The 15,737-nt window shown below is 43.9% G+C and overlaps 1 protein-coding gene across 3 annotated transcripts in view; it reads right to left on the reverse strand.

Annotated features, from left to right (window-relative positions):
* Nucleotides 1-15,737, reverse strand: part of Blo (bloated) — a 161,879-nt gene continuing 146,142 nt past the window's right edge. For all 3 annotated transcript variants that reach the window (XM_078196456.1, XM_078196455.1, XM_078196457.1), the window contains 5 exons: nt 6,334-6,549; nt 3,375-3,535; nt 2,098-2,309; nt 1,515-1,790; nt 1-1,305 (listed from right to left, as the gene is read on the reverse strand). In XM_078196456.1, coding sequence (XP_078052582.1) covers nt 1,112-1,305; nt 1,515-1,790; nt 2,098-2,309; nt 3,375-3,535; nt 6,334-6,549 — 1,059 coding nt within the window. In that variant the 3' untranslated portion in view covers nt 1-1,111. The remainder of the gene's footprint in view (nt 1,306-1,514; nt 1,791-2,097; nt 2,310-3,374; nt 3,536-6,333; nt 6,550-15,737) is intronic.

Here is a 15,737-nt window from a genome sequence, read left to right on the forward strand (position 1 = left end):
ATAGTTAGAAATAAGGATTATTATTACAAATATTTACAATTAGTATATGTAAGTAAGATCAGGTCGATCTATGCACAATGAAACATTTAAAAATAATACATAATCGCTAGTTATTCACTTGCGCAACATAATCCATTGCGAACACAATTTGAAAAATATTTTATTTTCGCGCTATTACACTATAGCTTAATCTTAATGCGATATTACCTTGTTACATTCGTAGATTAAAATACCTTGCACATTTAGAAATTTTGATTTATCTTGGAACAATGTGTGTACACTTAATAGAAACGGAAATGGCACTCTGATTCACGGTGAAATAAAGTTAATTTCTTCTGTTCTTTTTTTTACTTTTTTTTTTCCTTGTAAACCACACGCTTCACTTTCTTTTGTTACACGAACGAATGCACGGAATGCTTGTTTTTAATTACTGGAATGCGATTACGAACACTTGTTAAGCGACGAATAAACATGTTCATTATGAAAAGATCAGTGAATGATATTCTGATCGCGTTCTCGTCTCGCCCAACAAATTTAATTTGTTAAATTTGGCAGAGAGAAGGCTCGATTATCGAAGGAGGATCCTATCTTCAACGATAAGATTCGTACAGAAATTTATAATCCGTTCAATTCGAACAACATCCAATCGTAACTGATTTCTGCGGGCAACATTTTAGAAATAAAATCGTTCTCCTAGGTTTTATTCAATTTTAATCAGAGAGAAACACAGAACATGCTTACATTACGGTACATCTTACATTTTGTTACGAATGTGCACGTTGGTCACAATTTGTTTGCGATAAAAGTTCGAACGTGGTAAGTCCAGCGGTTCCCGAACGCAGTTAAACGTTTACATTGCCCCCGGTTACAATCGCGCAGGAAGATTCTCGAATAATTTTCACTTCGGTTAATAAGATTATCATTAATTCTTCCGTACCTCGATGCCTTTCATTGCACATTGGAATACAGAACAAAAATGGTAATATTAGTTCCGTACAGTTATTCACCGCGAACGGCGGTGGTACGACGACACGTTTATTATTAATTAAACCCTTACAATTAACGAATTACTTATGAAACTCAAGACTAGCATTGATCAATGGCCTCCCCTTCAAGCCCGGGACTTCTTGCTCTTCAGCTTGAACCATCCCGCGCTCTTGTTCGGATCGCGTGGAACAGATGTGGACCTGCTTAGTTCTGGTTTCGAGTTAACGCTGCGTGACTTAGTGGCCAACGATTCCGTGGAAACGGTTCTATCCACCTTCTGCTTGTCTTTCGATTTCAACGTGCTGCGATTGATTGTGCCTGAAAATGGAAAACGTTCCGCATCAAATATAGCGTATCGATTTATTCTTACGGACAGAGCTTGTACATGGGTGTCCCAGAAGTCGCTCGTAATCGGAATACGATGGTCGTTTTCGAGATCATTGTTATCATCGATTGCGAGTAACTTTTCAGACACCTTGTATATTATTAAACGGTGCAGTCTCGTTAACAAGTTCAGCATTGTTTACCAGTTTTCGAGAGATTATCTTTGCTTCGACGGGCGTCTTTTCCACGGCGACTGAGCGTCTCGCGACTTCTTTGTCTGCGTCTCATGGTCGCCATTGACTTTGGATGCAATTGTTGGTCGTAATTGATCTCGAACGGTTCCCTGTAGTGTCTCGGCTTCCAGGGCGCGAGAACGCTTACGCTCCTCGACACTGTTCTCGTATGCGACTGCAAGGGTCGATTCAGTTCCTCTCTGCTCGCCGCTCTGCGTCTCTCATTGGGACCAGGTATTTCGCCCACTAGAAACGCACACAGCACCGTTAAACATTTTGTCATTGCGAATAGAATTAGTAATTTTCTGAGAATATTAAAGTATGGTACCCTTTGTTTAACACTTTATTTACCGGAGTTTGTCAATCCGCTTTTTAACGACTGAACTGTAGACTAAGAGAAGCTCTATAATTTTCTTTTATACCGTATAAAACGGATGTACCATAGGTTAGAAAAACCTTTTCGATTTAAAATTGAAATAGCTTTGACTTCATAGGGTTAACTAATCTTAAAAATAGCAGACTTGTTGCCGATAAGTGATCAAGCTTGACGCACCTGTAGCAGCATGGAGGTATACAACAGATCTCTGCGATCTCTGGGAGTTCTGACTCTGTTGACTGCTGTCCCCTGTTGTACTCTCGCCGGATGACAACGCGCTCTCCGCGAGTCTCGGTGGTTTCCGGGGCGGCGACAGAATTCCCAAACCATGGCGGCTGGAGGTCGTTACGTCACGCCCTGAACAAGCGTGGTCGTCGGCTCGTTTGCTTCTGGAACGGTGAACGAGTATGTATCAGAAACCGATATAAACTGGAATCGACATATCTTATAATTAGACTGAGGATCTTCGTGCAAAATAAAAATGGCCCACATCGTTTGCAAGATAAGCGAATGAAATAATAACAAATTGTTTCTTCTAATAATTTTGTTAACTTGAAGACTGTGTAACGACATCAGTGAGTTCTTGTTATGTTTTCACAATTTTACACTTTAGCTACTGATTTCAGCCATAAACGTATAAAATCCCCAGTTTATGCATAAGCATAGTAGTCGCGAGATTTTTTCGGTTCTCTCCATAACCGTTTCAAGAATCGAAACCGATACGATAACTGTTTTCGACCCCTTGATTGAAAATTCACACTAAACCTACAAATTCGGTCAAAATGACCGATTCTACGCTTTTTCTTTTAAAATTTTAAAATTATTAAATGGATATCACGATTGAAGCATAAATTATAATAGGAAATGGCAGAAAGTTTAAATAAATCCAGACTTGCCATTCTTCTAAAGCAAAACGCGTAAGCATTGTTCGAGTTCGGTAGGTTTAGTATTAACTCTATGACGTCCGGTGGCTCCACGTTGGTGCCATGCGAAAACTAAACGAAAGTTAATATTGCGTGTTCGGTTTAACTAACAGTAAATTACAGACGTAGCTACTTTGTGATTTCATAAAAACCCGTGCCCTTCGACAATGGCAAACGAAAAAGAAGACGCAATTATACGTGATGAGTGTGCGGACATCTTGTCCAGAAGAAATGAAATTATGTAAGTCGGTTCCATCGGCGGGACACGAAAAAATCTAGGTTATACGTGCGGACGGCATAGTGTCGTAAATAAATTGCATAGCGGACATGTATTATATAAATAATTGAGTAATAACCATTCTTTAATAATTAAATTTAATAATTATTTCTTTTTATTCTTTTAAATTCAATAATAATTATAATTTAATAATTAATTCCATTAATTAATAACCATTTTACTTCGTTAATACTTCTTCGGTTGATACAAGTCGAAAGAAGATTGTTTAGAACAAAGATGACGCTTCTGCTCACCTGCGATCTCTATTGGACGAAACGGATTCTTGATCGGTGTCGCCGAAGAAGCGCAAGTTCTTCTGCACGGAGACCCGTTCGGGCGCGGACGAGGCCTCCTCGTCCTCGGTGCCGGTGGTCAGGATCTCGCTCTCCGGTATCCTGGGCTTCTTGTCCACCGCCTGAAACAAACGAAATCGGCGATTATCGCGACGGTAACGGTCACCCGGTACCCGGAAAAATGCCGGGCAACGTGGAAACGGGAACGCCGGTGGTAACACGAGAGGGAAACACTGTCTATCGTCGGCGTGATCGCCGGCGAACGAGAGAAAGGCGAGGAAAAACGAGCGGTTTCTTGGCGGTTGGAAAGACCGAGTACACGAAATACAATAAAGCCGAGCACAAAGGTGTATTCTTCGCGTAGAAAGGAGAAAAATCCCGGCTTCCCGGCTCGTTTCTATCCGTGGCGCCTTCATGAGTCATGATCCACCTCCTCCTCCTCCTCCTCCTCCACCTCCTCCACCTCCTTCGCCTCCTTGTTCACGAGCATCTTCTTCTTCTTCTTCTCTTCTTTCTCGGAGCATCGGCTCATCCGATAGATCATCGTCCACAGCGAGATTCACGCGCACGCAATCATCCCGAACGGCCTATCGAAGCGGCTAGAGGATCGGAATCGGTCCCTGACAGAGATTATTCCGCGGACCGATGGTTAAGCTAGGCAGCCCCTGATCGGCACTTAATCTCGCGATTAAATTAAACCACAGAGCGCGGAGTTAGTTAAGCATTTAATCAAACTGGTAATTGGAGGTTGTACTAGCCTAATGGCTCCGCTCCGTAGCGACCCTGCGCGCTCTGACTGATGAATGCACCGGCTCACTCGGGCTCGCCGCGAACTCGATAACCGGAACCACGATCCGCCGTCCCGCTCGTTATCGGATGCGATTCACAAAAATACGCCGCTTCGGAGTTATTCCAGTTTCGAGCGGAGGAGCCGCATCGCGGTGTTCGCCGGCACGACGCGCTCTCGCGTTCGAAGCCGTCGCCGAATATCACACTGTCTTCTCCTTCTCTCTTGCCGATGTTATGACATCGAACGATGCTCCCGCGGCTAACTTTTCTATTCGTTAATCTAGCTTTTACAGGTTTGTAACAGCTGTTAACCTTTTAGATACTACGCGCCACTATAGTGGCTTTCGCGAATGGCTCGTGCTTTACTCAATCGTTTTATTATTTATTAAAGCAAACAATTCAAGTGAAAGTGTGTATATACAATATATTAAGAAAAGAATATATGTTATTAGTACTATATACATATAGATATCCGGAAAAAATATATATTAAGAGAAAATCGTAATTTAGTTACGAAAAACTTTATTTGCGCAAAATCCTGGCGTACCTAAAAGGTTTAATATTATACGCTTCGTCCAAATTGAAACAAAATTTGGTATTCGTGTACAACGGTGTCTCGTGAATCGCGCGCGGTACAGCCGGCAACGAGACGATTCCACACGGAAAAGTCAATCGAATAAAAAGAATCGAATTTGTTCGTGCGGCGCTCCGTTTGTGGAAGAGTCAAGTTTGAAAACTTGTCGGGTTCGCGTGCATTAGTATCCAGGAGAAGTAGAATCGGCGAGTCATGGTCAGACAAGTCAGCCGACTGCTATTCAATAGGAGGATCTGTTGGATAAATCTTCGAACTCGATTTCCTCGGAAACGGGTTCTAAGCTAAGAAATGTTATTGTTTTTTGCCGACATGTTTTTATATGGAGAATCCACGGAGTACCCAGTTTCGTAAATAAATTGCATAGCGGACATGTATTATATAAATAACTAAGTAATAGGGTAAGTACTTCGTTAACATTTCTTCGGTTGATATTGATTAACCCCTTGCACTATAATAACGAGTTAGACTCGTGACAAAGGTATCACGCAAGATCTGCTAAAAATGAATATTATTAATTTCTTCTAAATCGAAATCAAATTGAATCCTTCTGTTATCAAAGTCTAGAAACGGGAGTGAATAAAGACAAGACAGAAGTAACTAGAATTATCTGGTTTCATTAAGGACAATATTAACCCTTTGCACTCGAAGCCATTATAACTGTAATTCTAAAATAACTTTTCTGACATATAGCGTTTCAATTTTATATGACAAAATTATAGTTATACTTTTAATAATTTATAAAATCTAATTTTGCATAATATAAAAATTATTTTCGAACGCGCTGTAACAATTTTAGCGGTGCCTCAGAGTCACCACTCGAGTGCGAAGGGTTAAGGATAAACAAGTGCTAATCAACGCAGCGTGAAAAGAGTCGTAGGACAAGGGGTTAACCATCGGGAACCGAGGCTGCATCGAAAATTTTCCAAACTCCCATTCGGCCGTTGCGCCTCGTGCGCAAGAAACGCGCTCGCTGCAGCAGGGTATCGCCATTTTTGGCGAAGGAATCTTTAATTTTTCGCGCTAACGTGTCCCGTCACTGCGTAGGCATTTATCGCGGCATTATGCATGCAACAAAGTTTAAGTATCCAGAGACCATTCTCTATAAAAAAAGCATCGCCCACTCGCTACCAATTTCGGAGCGAGTCTCGCGGATACGTTTGCTGAATTTGATTACTTTATAGAACCGTTCCGGATGAATGATGTCACGGGCAAGAATAATTTACGTCGCTCGCCGTTATTAAAAATCCGTTCACGTACCCGTTCGCAATACCAAACCAGACGAATGTTTCATACATAATAAACGCTCGACGCACGAGGTCCGATCCGCAGTTCAGTAATTCCGAACCGTTGCAACACGCTTTAGTTATCGTAATTACAGCGCTCGTTTCGCCAAACGAAAAATTAACGACACCGGCAATTATCTCGTCCGAGCATTACATTTAAGAAAACGCACGCGTTACGAACGTGTTAATTGGCTGACCCAAATACCTGGATCTTTAGGCGAATAGTTTCGATCGCCCAGTGAAACGAACTCACCTTCATATTCGATTTATTCTTCCTGGACAAAGACTTGAACCAGCCCTTTCGTTCGGCTTCTTGGCCCTGATTCTCCCTGGTGAGGGTGTGCGTCGAGTCGCAAAAGGTTTCCTCGTCTCTGGTCAGTGTACCCGTGGATCTTGACAGCCTCGTCGGTCTCGGCGGACTCGGACTGCCGCTGGGAGTGGATAGGCGTCTGCGTTGGCTGTACTCCTCCTGCAAAATCCATGGAAACTGTTTTAAGCAGCGCTTTATCAACATATTTCGGGTAATCTATTCGCGACAGGGAACGCGATTGTAATTTTTGCCAGACAAATATTTAGTTTAACGTGAAATCTACCAATCCCTAAAAATAACGCGTGTTGTATACTACAATAGTGGAGTCGAATTTTGCATTCTTTTACTTGGTTTATTTTATAACAAGAAATTGTATACGAAGTTAATAATGCCCGAAAAGAAACCACAAGTATAGTAATTATTCAGCCCGCAGAAATTATTCTATTTCACCGATATTTTCTATTTTACCAACTCTGTCTCAGAAGACCGTCTTAGATTCGGTCTAAAAATTGTAGAATCAATTCGGGAGAAATCAAGCGAGCATATTACGGAACAAGACAACGATTGAGACATGCGATATTCGCAAGTTCTGTCACGGAGATTCGTACGAAACCTGTTCAGCGGACCTGGGGCCCGCGGCCGCCCCGAAATCGTCGGTCACGAAAGCTCTAAGTAAACGGGTAATCACTTTTTAACCGTTCGTTTGGCGAACAGGGTAGCTTTCTTCTGGCCGCAGATTAATTTCAGTGGAGATATCTCTTTGGTTTGACAGACTATAATCCGAAAGAGGGCCGATGGTCACGTGAACGATGCAAGTCGGTTCGAGTATTGGTAGCTGGAGGGGTTCCGGCGGCTCCTTTATTCCCTTCCAATTATTCCTTTGCCCAAAGTCTCGCGACCAGGTGAATTAGATAGAGATAATGATGGTTCCCCCGACTTCGCCGTGCTCGAACGGTAGAGGGGGTTGCAAGGGGCCGATCATCGCGTGTTCATTCCGCTAGCCGAGATCGTCGAGAGCAGGCGCGTCGGGGGACTGGGCCGCCGCATGAAACTCGGAGAAAACGCGGGACGCGCGGGGCAGAAGACGCGTGTCCGTTTCATTCCCGACGACGTCTACGTCGTCATTATTATTATCATGTTTTGCATCAGCACCATCATCAACGCTGCCACCTCCGTCATTTACCCTTGGTCTTTCGCATGCATAACTCGGCGGGAACACCGTGGGGCTCCGGGCGTTTTATCGCAACTCTGCCTGTTTATTCATCGATACTCTACAAAAGAGCCGGTACGGCCGCGTAGAGACTATCTAGCGTGCTCTATCCGTGTTCCTTTAAGAAAATGTTAGTCCCGGCGGAGGCGCATGATTCCCGCCGGGGAAAACACGGCTCTCCGCTATATGCCACGGCCGGTCCTGCCTCTTCTCTCCTTCAGCCTCGTTAAATTCTGTCCGATTCCCGGTGGAATTACGTAAGGGCCGCGCACGCGCGCGCGCGCTCTCGTCGTTCTGATTACCTTGATCGTGGTGTACCCCGATGACAAGTGTTTTCTAATGCCCGCCAGAGCCTTAACACGCTGTTGTTACTTTGGAACTTTGATCCTTGGCTTACGGTGTTAAACATGATACATTGGCTTGCGGGGCGAGCTCGTTCGACCCACACACGGACGCGCGCGCGGTCTTTTCAAAGTTCAGTATTATCGTGCTCGGCCGCGGTATTAATCACTTGTCACAACTTTCACGAGTCCGACTCGGCTGACAGATCGTTCGTAATAATATGGTAAGCGCGCGTGTTATTCCGTTCTTTTAAATCGATTTAAGATCCCGTCCCGTTGTCGTCAATATTTAACCCCCTGTCGTCCTCGATAATTTCTCCGGTGGAACGAGACAATATTTCATCTATGTTCTCGTTCACGTTCATTCATAGATTGCGATAACTAGACCAACGGAGCTTGTATGCAACATAGAAATTGTCTGCAGTATAACAGTATCTTTAACATCATCGTACGTTTTCACTGGCTGTAATCTGTCATAATCATTTGTGACATAGATACGTTCAATCTACAATGAAGCGTTTAGTTTTAATTGATCGTGTGTAATATCTTCGTAATAAATCATTTTCGCGTTCTTCTAAGAAATTATTACGATCGTAGAGGTTCTAATCGTTAGAACCGTGAAGACAATGGTACAACACTGGGTACACAGTACAGCGAAGCATTAATCAATGTTAAACGCATTTATTGTAATAATTAATGTTCGGTAAAGAATCGATAATTTAATTGTTACATTTAAAAGCAATGTTTCTTAGAGCGTTTTAGAACTAATCATTAAGAAGGACAACGAGATAATATGTTAAACCGAGTTTACCCAACAGGCAACAGGTGTTGCTGCACCTAATCAGAACACCTAAATACAAGTACGAGTATGAAGCAGTTTGGATAGTTGAAAAATCCCGACGATAGCATCTCCCTCTATTCGTTCTTAATATTTCCTTTAATAGGACTAAACAATTCCTATTTCTTATATTGTCTTTATTTATCTTCGTCTCTGTGCTTCGATAACAGAATAATTCAATTTGATTTCGATTCGAAATAAATTAATAATACTCGTATTTAGTAGGTCATGCATGAAATCACGAGTCTGACTCGTTATTATAGTGCAAGGAGTTAATTGCGAAAGGTATTTAATACTTAGCAATTTATATAATAATATTGAAGCTTGTAGGACAATTTAACACATTTATCTCAATAATAGATAACAGATTAAGGGTTACTATGGCAACTGAGTCGCAGGCTACCGATCGGGGGAGAAAAGCCGATTTATAGGTCGATAAAGTGTGAACAGATTAGTTAGTCTACTCGGAACGTCGAAGTTGGTTTTAGAAAACCAAAAAGAAAAGTCCGTCTTCAAATTCGACTATTTCTGAACACGAAGCCGCGTGGAAATAAATATCGCCGCAGGTTCCTCGTTCGCTCCGGCGCCTAGAATCGCTGGCCTTAATTCATAAGCGTCCGTTGCCCGTCCAGAATCATAACTCAGCGGTTCCTTGGGTGGTTTTCTATGAAAAGTCCGAAAGACACGGGGGATCCGGGCCCATCCACCTGCACTCGTTATATATTCCATCGCGACGGAGCCGCCTCGGTGTTCCCGTCGCGGACGGCGCGAAGGACCGCGAGCTACGGATCGGTGGTGCGCGAGCGAGCGAGCGCGGCGCAACGGCGCATGCGTTACCATCGCGGCGGACCTTTCGATACGCAATATAATAACATATCGCGCGGTACGCGACCGTGGCTCGTACCCACCGCATAAACTCTTAAATGACTCACAATGAATAGCCCATATCGCGGAATCATCTGCATAGTACAAGCACGGCGCGCTTCCCTCGTACTCTCCATATATACGAGCAACAATATCCCGTATGCTTTCCATAACGAGTCGAGGAACGTACCTGACGACGACGAGGACGACGAGGACGACGAGGGAGGAAAAAGGAAGCAAACGAGAGAGAGAGAGAGAGAGAGAGAGAGAGAGAGAGAGAGAGAGAGAGAGAAAAAGACGAGGACGAAAATGAAGACGAAGGCGAGGGCGAAGACGAAGACGAAGAAAGAGATTTCGTAGCCCGAGGGCATTGTGACCCACGCACGGCCCTGTTAACTCTTACAGCACACACCGGTACCCCGGTCTTCCACTTCGCCTCCTTTTTTTTTCTTTCCCCCCGGCCGGTTCATTCTTCTTTTCCCTCGTCTGCATGTCGGCCTCCTCTGTGCCCCGGCTTCATCGGGGAATGCGTTATACGCGGCTACTCCCTTGCTGGGACTCGCGTGGGTCGTCGAGATTGGGCTAGGTCGGTTATGCTCCTCCTAACCGTAACCCGCCGCACGCCGCTCGCCCGTCTGCCTCGCCATCGGGCGCGTGCACACGCGTGCTCCATCCGCTCGCCTCTCTTCCGCGCGCCGGCGACAGCACGTACGGCTCCCACCCTCTCGACGGTGCGCTATGTTCGAAGAGTTGTTGGTTAACACGCTCCCAAGCAGACCAGTTTAACATATTTGTCGAATCGCTTCCTTTTTCACCGTCTCGCATATGCAAATTATGTCTCTTAGATAGCTGGCATGCTGCCATATGGAGCCTCTAATATTGTACCGTATTTTGGTAGTTCTCTATAGACTACATCGTAAATAATACTTCTCGGATTTGCAAGTTCTTAAACAGCAAGTAAACGCGTATATTAATAAAAATTAATTGCATTACTGTTCCACGTTTTCCGTAAGGAATGTTTTAATTTTAAACAATTTTGTATAATATCCTCTTTGCATAAAAGACAGTCACAATGACTGCACGGTATAGCACGAAGTGATTCGAAGTTGATTCGAGAAACAATTACAGACGATTGATAACGCGATCTAAAATTTCTGCGGCAAGAGGCAAATCCTACGCGTTGGCCTAAATGTGACGGGAGCACGAGTGCTTCACCGAAGTCCCGAAGATTTAGTGCTCGCTCTAAATCGAGCGAACAACCTAACGAGCCCGGGACTTCATGACTCAAGTCGGTTTTCAATAAACACCGGGCCTTTCCGTAATTACGCGAAGAAAATTACAGGCCCTACCGATACGAGGATTAAGATTACCGTCTTCATTTGTAACTTATTTCTCACTCTGAAAATGTTTGGTTTTAGATCATCGCGACTCCGCGTATAAAACCCTGGAACCCCTTTTGTCGACTTTTTTTTTGTCCAGTTACGAGCAAATTGCTGTTTGATATCGGTGTGAACGTCCTGTATGCAGATTCGAGCTTGTATCGTAATAGGCGCGCGCGAGCGCCGGCACTCGCCCTGTTCATCCTCAACGCATAACTCTGCAACATTAAACCGTCCGCCGTAGGTCAACGTAGATTACGCATAAATTCAGGGGAGAGACGATTTACGACGTCAACCGACACCCCTTTTAACCTCGCGGATTTTCTCTTCCTTTGTCTAAGAAAGTTCTTTTTTTTTCTCCGCGCGGCGAAAGAAGAACCCATTAACGCCGAATGTCATAACTAGACTGCGGATCCTTAAAAGCATCGTAAAACAACCGGTGCCGTACGAAATTTTATACCGTGTCGCTCAACGTATCGTTCGCCAAATTCAATGGTTTTTCAATATTTCAATACTTATTCCAAGTATGCAATTGGCTTACTTTTTACAATATGGAACGAACTGAGTTCTACTTGTTTCACAATTTTTCCTTGAATACTCTTCGCAGTCGAAGCTATCGAATATGTATATCATTATTAAAATTAGTTTAATGCGATAGCATAATATAATTAATATATGTAATACAAGATAGATAAGGAGATAAGGCTTCTTAATTCTCTTTCTATGACAAGGTTTTTATTTCGTTGATCTTATGTAAGATCATCAAGTTCGTCCTAAAAGTGTTAACTAACTAATTACTGTTCCTTTGGATTGTTTTCAGGCATAATTAACTTTATATTTCTTGAACGAGACATATTAAATTTTTGTATTCCTTTATCCCGCTTATTTTCTAATAAAAAATGTTTAATACGTCTCATTCGACAAACGTAAAGTTAACTTTACCTGAAAAGAAACCAAAGCCGTAACAATTGATCACCCTAAGCTAATCGTCCTCAGTATCCCACTATTCAAGGAGAAGTTCTGCGATATTGTTTTACATAGGCGCATTAAAATCGTTTATTAACAACGAGCAACGGAACCGTGCGGTCCACAGCAGGCCGGGGTTCGACCGGCGACGAGTGTAAACCTCGCGATCGCCACGAGTCCGTTCTCCATTAGTTTCGGAAAAGTTGGTCGATCGGCTTCCGCGACAGCCATTACTGGATTCCGGGTGCTCGTCGTTTTCGTTTCTGCCTAGCAATTATGCAAAACCGCGAAGGAAAGTGGTCAAACGTTCGCGAGCAAGTTTGCAACGCATGCCCGAGGTATTAATACGGTAAGATCGACATTAACATCTACAAGATTCTCATCATCGATAACAGGCAACTATGTGATGATCGAATCACCGCGTAAATTCTCCCAATTAAGCCGGGTTCCCACCCTCTCTCCGAGTCCGGCGGAACGAACGCGAGCTCGCGTCTTAACGAAGTTGATCGGACCATCGTCGGCTCAGCGACGAGCCATTTTTTCCATCGCCCTTCCCGCCCTCCTCCTCCCCCCCCTTTCCTTTTTCCGATTTTCCGTTTTGCTTCTGTTGTTTTCAGCGCGGCGTAAATCGACGACCGATCCCGCCGCCGCCGCCGCCGCTCGTCATCGTCGTGCCGAGCGGAACCGAGCCGAGCGGAACCAAGCCGAGCGGCGGCGCGGCGCGCAAAAAACTGTTCATCTTAAATGGAATGTACGCAGATTGAAACTAACTCTTCGTCGGATCCCGCGGTCTTGCAATTTCTTTTGGAATCGGCGCTCTGGCGAGAGAGCCTCTCGGGGATTGCGGCGTGGTATCGTAAAACCGAGTCAACTTCTCGGGGAGTTTAAAGGAATTGAAAGCGAGGCGAGCGAGAAGGGGCGAGAGCGAGAGCGAGAGCGAGAGAGAGAGAGAGAGAGAGAGAGAGCAGGGGTCGCTTCGGATGAACAGAGAGGACGCGGATACCACGCGGGTAGATGAACAGGGAGCTATCCCGAGAAGATACGGGCGGAAAGAACGGACGAGAAATAGGACGTACACCGTATAATGCCGGCGCGATAAAAAGTATAATGAGAGGGGATCCACAGCCGCTGCTGTAAGTACAAAGGAATATTACAGTAAGATCTGTAAAGTGCAAAGCCGCAAAATAAACGAACCACGCGGTAATGGCGTATAGGCGCTGTGTCCCACTACCTTCCAGCCCCGGCCTCGCCTGCCGCACATGCGTGTAACTGCGTAATCGCTGGTTAAACAGACCTGCGGGATGATCGTGCTACGGCCGGGGCCCGGCCAACGGAGGAAAGTGAAAGAACCCGGGGAAAAAGCTGCGAGACACGACACAAAGAACGGTTTGATCCACGGATATCGGTGGCGAACCGGAGGATGCGGTCGAGTCCGTCTCTGTCCGACCAGAACAAACCATTTGCTCCTTCATGTTTGATCGCGATATTAAGGATTCTTCCTTTTTGCCCTTCTTATCTTGAATGATTGGTTTAGAAAAGAAGATTGCGCGTACGTGAGCTTGAGACGGAACCCGGCAATTGATATTTCTGCTCATTTATTTCGGTTTTGTCCGACGATTTCTTTCGCTGCTGCCGCGACAAGGAGTTCTTTGTTGTTTTCTTAAAAGTTTTTCTTAGAAGAGAAAGGACGCTTCTTGCGTGCCTGTATTTCGTCTAACAAGTCAATAACGACGGCGAGACTGTGGATTTCTATCGAAAATATCAAATCAGTTGAACTGGATAGAGAGCTGCCCCTTCTACGAATTTAAATTTAGTTAAAACTTGTTTAACAGAATTTTAAATTATTGTGCTAAACTAAGAGTAAACTGAACAATATTTTTTACATGATAATCCAAATAACATTATTGGATAATGTTAACGTTTGTTAATAAATTATATTTTATAAAGCGGAGATTGATTACATATGTGAAGACGTATCAAATTGGGGACGATTTACACGATCGAAACAGTACCACGAAACTATTTATTTAGAAGTTTTATTGTAAATTATAGACTATCGAAGATTATAAAATGGTTACTAACGAACGACGTGTCAATAATCTGAAACCGGTACATTGATATCTTCTAATTGTTTTACTTTATCAACAGTTGCACTTGCTGATTTCTGCAATAAATTCTGAATTGTTCTGAAACAATTTTTTAAGTTTTTGATGAGACAGATACATGCCGATAACGGCGTTGACATAGTCTTCGCTTGCATGATATCCATTTGCCAGCTATTGGAAGGGTTTGAAGAAGCTATCTAGCCGATTAAGATATAACTAGTTTTTTAACCTTTTAGATACGGCAGGATTTTGCGCAAATAAAGTTTTTCGTAACTAAATTACGATTTTCTCTTAATATATATTTTTTCCGGATACCTATATATAGTACTAATAACATATATTCTTTTCTTAATATATTGTATATACACACTTTCACTTTAATTGTTTGCTTCAATAAATAATAAAACAATTGAGTAAAGCACGAGCCATTCGCGAAAGCCACTATAGTGGCGCGTAGTATCTAAAAGGTTAAAAAATCCCTCTCTAAAAACGCAACAATCACCGTAAAATAGAGTTTCAACCAAATAGTAGCCGCGACCGCGACACTGGTGCATCGTTGCAGCCCGAACGTGGCGGCGCGATGTTTCTAGGAGGCTGGCAAAGAAGAGAGCGAGAAAGCCGCCTCGGTCCGCGTCGGTAGAAAACCGGATGCACACTTTTGCGCCTGTGCTGCACGGACCAGCGACCACCGCCGCTGCCATTAATAATCGAAGGTCCACGCGGATGGGTGGGTGGTTGGTCGGTCGATCGGGGCCGGTGGTGCGCGGTTTACTTTCTTTGGAGCAACAATATTTAGAATCCAACGTGATACACTTGCCCGGCTGTCAATAGGGGTATACACGGGGCACACCATGGGAAAGTCCGACTCCGCGCCGGACGATCATTTCAAGACTATTCGAGCGAATCGGCTGGAACGCCTACGGATGGGTTGGCACCCTGTGCCCAGCCCTGTCCGTGCATGTTCCCTTCTAGCAGGCTGCACGTACACGCGTTCGCGCGCCGGACAAGCGCGTTTTCTGTGCCGTGCTTGTACTTGTATCTCCATCGGCGCTTATAATTGATGAAATGACACCGGGGTTGGAAACCATGGCCGGGTGACTATCGGAGCCGCGCGATCGAAAACCGCCTCGGGAGAGATTGCTGACCGCCGCGGTCCGTGAAACTCTGGGAACGGGGGGTGGCGAACGAGAAACATCAATGTCCCGATAGTTATTAGGTTGGTCAGAAATTAATGTCGGTTTTTCTTCTTTCGATCTTTGACGCATGTTTTTGAGATAACAATTCACTATTTTCTGTTTACATACCAATGCCATCTTACAGTGCAGACGTCGTGCTGCATGCTGATAGGTATGTTTCTATTTGTGTTGTTAATTTGTGCTCACTTGAAGTTATTGATTTCGTAATGGATACCAAGCAGGTTCGTGTAATATTCGTTCGAAGAATTTATCAATTCCAGAACAACAGAATTTTACGCTAACGGAATTAACAAACTGTCAATTTATTGGTAAAAATTTATAGATTGCAATGGATCTTATTTTGAGTAAAAAAACTTATTCCGATTTCTGACATGTCGATTTAAAGATATAGTTTAGAAACCGACATTATTTTCTTACCAACCTAATATACTACATAAAAAGAGTAACT

This window comes from Augochlora pura, chromosome 2 (assembly GCF_028453695.1).
Source record: "Augochlora pura isolate Apur16 chromosome 2, APUR_v2.2.1, whole genome shotgun sequence".
NCBI lineage: Eukaryota > Metazoa > Arthropoda > Insecta > Hymenoptera > Halictidae > Augochlora > Augochlora pura.